The sequence below is a fragment of the Mya arenaria genome, chromosome 9 (assembly GCF_026914265.1).
Source record: "Mya arenaria isolate MELC-2E11 chromosome 9, ASM2691426v1".
NCBI lineage: Eukaryota > Metazoa > Mollusca > Bivalvia > Myida > Myidae > Mya > Mya arenaria.
In genome coordinates, this window is record NC_069130.1 from 40636416 (window position 1) to 40646304 (window position 9889).

Sequence of the window (9889 nt, forward strand, 5' to 3'; positions counted from 1 at the left end):
AGTACAAACTATGCTTTAAAACTATATTTTCAATATCTTATTGACAAATATTTTTATCAACATAATGGAATGGAAACTTTAAACAACTTCAAAAACCGCAAAGTGTATTGCATTTGATATTTTCAATGCCAAGCAGAGATCTGAGACACTATAATAACGGAGGCACAAAGGCGTTGCTACCCCCATGAACATTATAATCACAACTTGATTGATCCTTTTAGGTGATCTGAAACAAAACCTCAAATACCTCAATACCTTATTATAAAATAACAAAACAACTGTCAAAGAATTATGTCAATCTGCGTTTCTGTTAACGACCAACCTAAACAAAGCCAAGCATAAGGAGCTGGACTGTTCGTGTATAAGGAACGGAGGCTCACCCAGACAAATTCAAGCATAAGGAGCTGGACTGTTCGTGTATAAAGCAAAAGGCTCAAATCTTCCGTTTTTCGAAATGACTTCCAGCGTTGTTGTGTTATCTCTGATCGGAGCAGCTATTCTTCTGGCAGGTACGTAAATTTTCATAATCATAATTGTAATCTTTATGTATTGGCTTATATTAATGATATTGCTTATCCTATAATAAATATGTAGACTTAAGAAATCTAAACGTAATCAGTTATCTAAAAAAAAATGTTTAATGATAATGTATTTGTTGAAAAAAATAATGGTGTATTCGCATATATTATTTCGGAAAGTCTGAGTTATCGAACCGTTTTGCGGCATCCGTGTGTAGTGGTCACATATTCTTCGGGGCCGTACTATAGGTGCCTTTTGAAGTTTATTCGACTCAAATTGCAAGGCGCCCGTGCCTTAGTCCCAACGATACGGCATGATTAGGCATAAACAATTTTTTAAGGCCTAATCATGCGATACCCTTGCGACTTACACTACCTACAAAATAGGTGCCGACTCTACCGTTTTTATAGTCTGTTGATTAAAAATAAGATAAAAAATTAAAATTCTACCTATCAACCTGTTTCTAAAATAAATGTTACCGTAACTGTTGGCCATATCCTGCTGCAACCCTGTTTTTGATCGTGTTTTAAACACCACATGGGGTGCTAGGGATTCGCATGGACATCGCAATAGTTGTAAGATGATGATGAACATCTTTCGGGTGCCGAACATTTGGGTCTCAAATGCTCGTCCCAAAGTCGTCCAGCATCCGTATAAACGCTGTGGGGGCCTAGAAGTCCCCGTAAAATGCTCTCAGATACTCGTCCCAAACACGTCTGGCATCCATATGAACGCTGGAGGTGTCTTGGTGTTGCCACAAACTGCTCTCAAATGCTCGTTCCGAACTCGTCTGGCATCCGTATGAACGCTGAGGGGTCTTGGTGTTGCCGTAAAATGCTCTCAAATGCTCGGCCCTAATACCTCCCGACGCACCCAGCGGGGGAAAAGAACGTATCTGAGACGGCAGGATAGCCAATGAACCATTACGGTCGCAAAGCAAAGTTGTAAACGTCCATTAAATTTGGAATGCCGAATCGGTTAATATGTAACCGGGGATGAAGATAAAATGTAGCTAGAATTATATGGTATAGCAATAAATCAAAACAAAAACGTTTAACCATCAGTTTAATTTAATTTACATAATGAATATAATCACATTACAATAACTCACTAGTGTTTTCCCCTACATTATCAGCCAATCAGGGGCGCTAGATTTTTAAAATGTTTCGTTTCTTATTTATTAAAATTCGTTACTTATTTCTGAAGAAAACCCAAAAAGCCACGCCTACCTTTTGCATATGCAAAGGCGCATTTTTCAGTGTCAACGCTGATTTAAATGACGTCACAATATCAGTGTGTGTATACTACGTGATAAATTGCGTCATAAATGCTACGTCGGAAGGCAATATTTTGCTTCGAATGAAGACTTTAAACAAAGATAACTTTCCTATTTCTTCATCATTTTAAATGAAACATTGCGCAGTCTACCCCGCTTACGGAGCCCCGCCTTTGGTCTTTTACCAGAGTTAGATTGAGAGTGTAGTTTCTTAAAACACTTCGACAAACCTTTTCACAATACGGCCGTCTGGCGGAGTACTGTCAAAACATTATTTTGGAAACAGGTTTGTCGAAGTGTTTGATGAAACTAATCACCTTATCAAACTCGGTTATAAAACGCAGGCGGGGCTTTTTAAGCGGCTTAGGCTGCTATTTGTTTCATTTGAAATGGTGTTATTTAAGTCTTCATTATAGGCATAATGTTGCTTTCTATGAATATATTGAATTGATTGACACGTCTGTTTGACAGGCGCACGACTTAATTTGAAAGCTTATACAATTTGGGAGGGGCTAACACTTTAGTCGGTTAGAAGTTTTTAAGTATTTTCTTCGTGAATAAGAAACCACGGTCGCTTCGCTGCGCTCCGCTTTCTTAGGTTACTTATTCACGAAGAAATTACTTACTAAACTCTAACCTATACATTGAAGATGCAGTTTAAACTGAATTGGTCTACGAAAGTGTATACATTTATTCGATAAGCAGTCGGTCCAGATGGATCCGGTTTCTTATATTTCGTTCATCTGCTGTAATCTTCCCCATCCAACAATTTTAAACAAATCGCATGATTTTTATAGTGCAATGTGAAGATTGACAACAAGACTGTTAAGAGTGACGGTTGCTGTTGACTGTTCCTTTTATGGACACTCAACAGTTGCCAACCGATGCATTTCTACTGAACTAGTATTCTGAATGATATAATTGTGTTGTTGTTTTCAAAATTGGAGTAAATAAATAAAAATACAAAATAACCTTAGGCATTATATATAGCTACAGCAATTAACTGTAACAAAAAAGTGTCCACCATGTTTTCGTAATGAGGATTGTCTGCACATTTGAATGATTTCATCGTTAAATACACGTTGATTACATGTTTGGGACAAAAATTTCGGATACATGCGTGGTCTCAAACATGGTTTAAGTTCGGATACATGTTGGGTCCGGAACAAAGTACAAGTTCGGATACATGTGTGTTCTGAAACATGGTACAAGTGTTGATACATGTGTGGTCTCAAACATAGTACCAGTTCGGATACATGTGTGGTCTCAAACATAGTACCAGTGTTGATACATGCGTGGTCTCAAACATAGTACCAGTGTTGATACATGCGTGGTCTCAAACATAGTACCAGTGTTGATACATGCGTGGTCTCAAACATAGTACCAGTGTTGATACATGCGTGGTCTCAAACATAGTACCAGTGTTGATACATGCGTGGTCTCAAACATAGTACCAGTGTTGATACATGCGTGGTCTTAAACATAGTACCAGTGTTGATACATGCGTGGTCTTAAACATAGTACCAGTGTTGATACATGCGTGGTCTCAAACATAGTACCAGTGTTGATACATGCGTGGTCTCAAACATAGTACCAGTGTTGATACATGCGTGGTCTCAAACATAGTACCAGTGTTGATACATGCGTGGTCTCAAACATAGTACCAGTGTTGATACATGCGTGGTCTCAAACATAGTACCAGTGTTGATACATGCGTGGTCTCAAACATGGTATAAGTTCGGATACATGTTGGGTCCGGAACAAAGTACAAATTCGGATACAAGTGTGTTCTGAAACATAGTACCAGTTTAGATACATGTGTGGTCTGAACTATGATACAAGTTCGGATACATGTGTGGTCTGAAACATGGTACACGTTCGGATACATGTGTGGTCTGAAATATGGTACAAGTTCGGATATATGTGTGGTCTGAAACATAGTACCAGTTTAGATACATGTGTGGTCTGAACTATGATACAAGTTCGGATACATGTGTGATCCCAAACATATTCCAAGTTCGGATGCATGTGTGGTCCCAAACATAGTACAAGTTCGGATGCATGTGTGGTCCCAAACATGGTACAAGTTCGGATGCATGTGTGGTCCCAAACATGGTACAAGATCGGATACATGTGTGGTCTGAAACATGGTACAAGTTCGGATACATGTGTGGTCTGAAACATGGTACAAGTTCGGATACATGTGTGGTCTGAAACATGGTACAAGTTCAGAACATGGTACAAGGTCGGATACATGTGTCGTTTGAAACATGCAACAAGTTCGGATACATGTGTGGTCTAAACTATGGTACAGGTTCGGATACATGTGTGGTCTCAAACATAGTACCAGTTTGGATACATGTGTGGTCTCAAACATGGTACAAGTTCGGATACATGTGTGGTCTGAAACATGGTACAAGTTCGGATACATGTGTGGTCTGAAACATGGTACAAGTTCGGATACATGGGTGGTCTGAAACATGGTACAAGTTCGGATACATGTGTGGTCTGAAACATGGTACAAGTTCAGAACATGGTACAAGGTCGGATACATGTGTCGTTTGAAACATGCTACAAGTTCGGATACATGTGTGGTATGCAATGGTACAAGTTCGGATACATGTATGGTCTGAACTTTGGTACAGGTTCGGATACATGTGTGGTGTCAAACATTATATAAGTACCAGTTTGGATACATGTGCGGTCTTAAACATAGTACAAGTTCGGATACATGTGCGGTCTTCCTTCCTATGCGTTGTAGGTTGTTTGTCGGCCCTCGTGGAGTATATCTTTAGCATTGTGCCTTTAAACATGTATTTGCTATTGTTTGGCTAATGGGCTTGTTTCTGTTGTCTCCATTATTTATTTATACAATCGGCTGTTCACAATATACTCCAATGTTTCTGTTTTGCACGTGTAGTGGGCCATACAGATGCGATCAGTTGTTACGAGTGCTCGAATACTGATGGCTGCAAGGACCAGTTTAACGTGTTTCATTCAGATGTCACAACTGCAATTGATTGCCTATCATGCTCCAAGCTCAAGGTCGGCGACAGTAAGTATTCTGTGTGATATTGATATTGGCGTCAAAGGTTATCAACTCACAAAGCTTTTATTGCACGAGTATGATTATCATGAATCTAAACCACAGGGGACACTCACGATGAAAAAATAGCCGTATCTCTTATGCATAGACAATAGGTCGAACATAAATTGTTTAATTCTTAAAAAATAAAGAAGATGTACGAGTTAAAGTTATGTTGTTTTCTATTATTTAAGTGACTAATATTTAAAAAAGACTTTTGATTGACCGAAATCACCACAGTTTTGAGTTATCATTGAAAATATAGATATCACGGCAGTTGATCGGACACACATGCACAAAAATCTAAGATTTGAAACTACCTTACTAAAATCAAGTTGTTTGCAATGGTATACCCAAATAGTTATTTAGTTCAATGAAGAATCATAAGTTTGAACCCAGACAACTATGTACGTTCAACGGTTGTATATGAATGAATTCACCATTGAACTTGTCGAAAGTCACCCATTGATTCTTGTTCTTGTCTTTTGTCGGTTTGTTATCAAAACGGATATTATTAAGCATGTATGTGTCCGAAAGCTAAACCGGTTGGTTGTTATACAGGATGTTATTAATCATGTAGTATCCGAAAACTAATCCGGTTTGTTATTATACAGAATAATAATAATAATAATAATAATAATAATAATAATAATAATAACAACTTTATTCAACGAAGGTTACATACTAAGTGTACAATCATTACAGACATACTACTTATTTCCAGCATGGCCTTCACACAAAAAGTATTATAAAAACACATGTACTAAACATATTAAGCAACATACAAAACATACATTCACACTATCACTATCATACATTTCTTCGACAAACACAACTCAGTTTAATATGATGATTATAAATTGCAATAATTTCATACTGTAAATAATGTAGATATATTCAGTAAAACCACATTCAATCAATATATTTACATATTTGGTAGTATCCATTACAAGTTGTTGCAAGAATGTCATATACGTACATTAACACAATTCACCATTGTTCATCATTAATGATGTAGAATCCGAAAGTAAATCGGTGTGTCGGTAAACGTAATATTGTTAATCATGTAGTTTCCGAAAGCTAAACCAATATATGGTGATTTGAATAAATGACTCTTGTTAAAATTTGTTTAAAAAAAGATTTGTTGTTTTGCAGCTGTTGTTCGAGGTTGCGAGGGAACCTCCTCCGTGGAATTTTGCGCAGAGATCGAATCTTTATCGTCCTTCGTCTGTCACTGCAACACAGACTACTGCAATAGCGCCAGTCACGTGACTGTTTCCATGGTTACCGCTCTTCTCCTCGCCTTGGTTGCTATGGTGTTCAGATTTTAAAGATACATATATATTGCATGACTTTGAAATTAAACATCAATGTGACTTTGTGTTTTAAAAACTGAAATTATATTATAGATCTGATAGTATTTGTTTTTACATGACAATATACCTTATTTCCATTTTAATATAACCATCTAAACTTGAAACTTCTTATTCTTAATATAACAGCATTACGTACTTCAAACAGAATGTCTTCTAAGCTCAATGCAGCTATCCATGTTGTTTCATCAATAAAATTTTATATCTAATAATTTCGTTTTTCGTATATACACATATATCCCTGCTGAGTGTTGTCAATGTATTAAATCACGCTTCTGGACAGACTTTTTATAAAACAGCTTCAACTTTATCAACAAGAGAGTGTATAAGTATCTTCCATGGCCGAGAGTGTAAGATAGGCTCATTCCGACCCGAGCGTAGGGTGTTTTGCGGAAACGAGGTTTATCTTATATATAATTAGCGTTCGAAATATAACCATAAGATTTCCTTGATGCTACTGACGACAGTCTTCAACAAGGGAGGTAATTGACCTTACGACAGGATTTGATTGACAGGTCCTATCAGCCAATCAGAATGTAGGGCTGATAAGCCGTGTTGCTATCCGCGATTTTGTCCGTCAAACTGACCAGAGTCCGTCATATACATGCGCTGGCAATTCCTCGCCTTTTTAAGTATTATGGTAAAAAGGTGTTGTCATGGCACTTGTAATTCGGATACAAGGTAGCCAGGCCGACTAAAGATGGCTTACAATTCGTTCCGTATTCGAAACCAGCGAGTTATTTAGAAAAATGCAAGTGCTGTATCAGACTCTGTGGAAGACCTCATCAACAGCTGAACTTGGAAATTTTGAAAGATCGTTCAAAGGCGAAACATCTATACGTCTGTACAAAAGTATTTTTTTTTAACAAAACTACTTATTTCAATCCGCTCAAAATGTATTTAATACTGAAATTGTCCGTGCATGACCTAAATAAGTGTTACTATTTTTAAACTATAAACATCGTACATTTATGCTTTGGCTTGTGTTGTCAAATCGGCATTAATGGCCATTTAATATCAGGTTCAACATGGACACGATTGATTTCATTTAAGATAGAGGTATTTTTGTTGATGCCGTTATGTAGTTTTTATAAACTGCTTTGCTTTCAAAGTAAATCAGGAAATATCGTACAACTAATTTTTTGTCCGAACCATCGCATGCTTCCGAATCTCATCTACTCGTATATGGTTCCTATGTAAACAATGGCTTTTGTAGCTGTCATTCCGACACATTTCATAGATTTCTTATTTTCATATCAGCACTTTGTCGACGGGAAATCCAATCAAGAAAACCCTGACCCTCAAGCAGCTACTGTATTTGACCAGCTCACACCAGCTAGGCCTCCTCCAAAACTCAGATAAATATTTGAGCCACCAAAAAAAAAACGAGAACAGATCGGTCTGAATCGTTAAGGTATTATTTTCTGTATAAAATAATTTATTTCACTGTACATTTAAATCAATTATTATGTTCATTAGAACTTGATTCTGCCAAACATGTGCTGTAAAGACTTAGACTTATTATGAATAAAGAACAAGTCAAACATGTACATATTTTCATTGTTATTCTTATATTTTGGGCCATTTACGTAAATCTAAAATATTTAATGATAGTTCATCCAATGTTCAGAGTCCGGATCACATGCACACTCGATTAACAGTATTCTTAAAGTTGCACTCTCACAGAATTCTAGTCTGACACTTTTTGTCTCAGAATCGGCTTATTTTGGCATTCTTTAAATTAAGACCTAATATATAAATCACAAAGCAAACTTCTCCGAGCCAAAACATGATAAATGCAATCGAATCCTGTGTAAGTTGTCAAAGTGATCAATCTGTGAAAGTGCAGCTTTAACAGTGAAAAATAACTTCTGCTAATGCTATATATTTTAAAATATATTTGCCATTGCAATAAAGAGATATTCACCTACAATATCATACATAAACACCAAAGAAATATCAAAGTTTAAGTAATGATTGCAAAACAACAATGTATTTAATAAATCTGATATTAAATATGCAACAACTGGTGTTATACTCCAGAACTGAAGCTAACATCATAGAGGTACATCCTTCCAAGAATCCATCAAAACAACATGCTGAACAACTTCAAGAACTCTCTTCAAAAGACAACACTTTCCTGAAATAAATAAAAGATGTCAATATTAAAATAAATCAGTTACATGTATTGTTAAATATTTTAATACTAGCTGTAAATGCTACTGCCTTTGATGTTTGCTTTCTACATGTATATCATAATGAAATATTGACAAGATACTAGCTAATGTTTTGTGGTTGTTGTTTTTCTCTGGACAAATAGTCCATTACTTTTGTACAGCAAAGTAAAACTAAATGTTATAAAAAGCTTTAAAATAGGTCCTACCGATTATTTGTAAAACTTGTCATCACTGGTTTTCTCTTGCGGTTGACATTGCCTGGACTGGCAAATATCATGTGTGTGTGGGGGGGGGCGGTTTCCGGTCTTATGCTAGGTCCCATGTGGCGGTAGGCTTGTAGAAGACAATAATAAGGGGACTTCCTTATCTCCATCAATCAGAATACTTTAATGGTGTCAACGGTAAATAGCAGGAGACCCTCCACCAGCCTTAACCGGTAAATGGGGGGAGGGTAGTGTGTTTGGGTTAGAACTAGCTGCCCGGTCAGCTTAGTTGGTTAGAGCGCCGGGCTAGTGTTCTGGTGGTTGTGAGTTCGAGCCCCACACCGGGGCACTTTTCCTCCCAGGTCTACTTTTACAGCCAGAGTGTGTGAACATGTTCCACAATTTCTGTAAGAACAAAAATCAAAGCATGTGAATGTTTGAGCAATGCAAAAGTTACAGATTGGTATCACCCACGATTGTCACTTGTCAACTATTACATTATTATTCATAAGGGGGAGTGTTCAATCGCTTAGAACTGAAACTTTTTATGCATAACCCCAATAAACCATTTCTGCTCATACTATAGAATACTAGGTTATACTGTATAGCTGGCATGTAACTGTTATTTAATGTCACTTTCGTGTTCCCCATTCGGGCCATTTATGATTTACTCATATTGTGCGATGATTTAATCTTTGTTTCAACAATACTGTAAGAAGGACCGGTGTTATTAAAAGTTAAACTTATCCTTGTTTGCATTTACAGTTTGCGTCACACACACGCTTTTCCTTTGTATCGATGTCAATGTTGACAACATGGCGGCTATCCGATTTTATCTGACTTGGATAGATTTCACCCCGTAAATGTTAGATATCGTCATTTTCTAAAGATATATCGAGCCTTCCGATGTAGCAGCCAGTTACAAATTCCTTTGACTTCTATTTTTTCCCCATTGTAATGTCACATTTATGATAATTTGTCAGGAATATCGGAAAGCGAAACGACGCGAGACGCCATTACTTCCTCGTTTGTTTGACGGACATAGACAGAGTTCGCTCCCATGATATCAGGGGGCGTGGCTTAGAAGCCGCTGTCGTAAGGTCAATTACAATGTGGTAAAAGGAGTTCCATACGGGCATTTTATCTTCGCCCGTGGGCAAGATAAGAATATCTAGCATGGTTAAATTATTGGATCTACTTATCTGTGGTGGGAGAAATTGCATTCTCATTATTAACTCCTTAAAATTATATTATAT

The 9889-nt window shown here is 37.1% G+C and overlaps 1 protein-coding gene and 2 long non-coding RNA genes across 3 annotated transcripts; 2 read left to right on the forward strand and 1 right to left on the reverse strand.

Moving 5' to 3' along the window:
• Positions 1-292: 292 nt before the first annotated feature.
• On the forward strand, positions 293-6465 carry LOC128245613 (uncharacterized). Its single transcript, XM_052963817.1, has 3 exons — positions 293-509; positions 4716-4850; positions 6036-6465. Exons 1-3 carry the CDS (start codon positions 455-457, stop codon positions 6209-6211), a joined length of 366 nt encoding a protein of 121 aa, XP_052819777.1. The 5' UTR covers positions 293-454; the 3' UTR covers positions 6212-6465.
• A 285-nt stretch (positions 6466-6750) lies between these two features.
• On the forward strand, positions 6751-8433 carry LOC128245615 (uncharacterized). The gene is made up of 3 exons (XR_008263194.1): positions 6751-7105; positions 7514-7667; positions 8297-8433. It is a non-coding gene; the product is annotated as an uncharacterized LOC128245615 (long non-coding RNA).
• On the reverse strand, positions 7704-9654 carry LOC128245614 (uncharacterized). Its single transcript, XR_008263193.1, has 3 exons — positions 9397-9654; positions 8637-9038; positions 7704-8393 (listed from the first exon to the last, which is right to left on the reverse strand). It is a non-coding gene; the product is annotated as an uncharacterized LOC128245614 (long non-coding RNA).
• Between the last annotated feature and the right edge of the window lie 235 nt (positions 9655-9889).

What these genes read in the sequence shown, in the direction of transcription:
- LOC128245613 (XM_052963817.1), top strand. Translation starts at nt 455, where the DNA reads ATGACTTCCAGCGTTGTTGTGTTATCTCTGATCGGAGCAGCTATTCTT. An exon ending in AGCAGCTATTCTTCTGGCAG is followed by an intron (nt 510 to 4,715) that starts GTACGTAAATTT and finishes TTGCACGTGTAG; the next exon opens with TGGGCCATACAGATGCGATC. An exon ending in CAAGCTCAAGGTCGGCGACA is followed by an intron (nt 4,851 to 6,035) that starts GTAAGTATTCTG and finishes GTTGTTTTGCAG; the next exon opens with CTGTTGTTCGAGGTTGCGAG.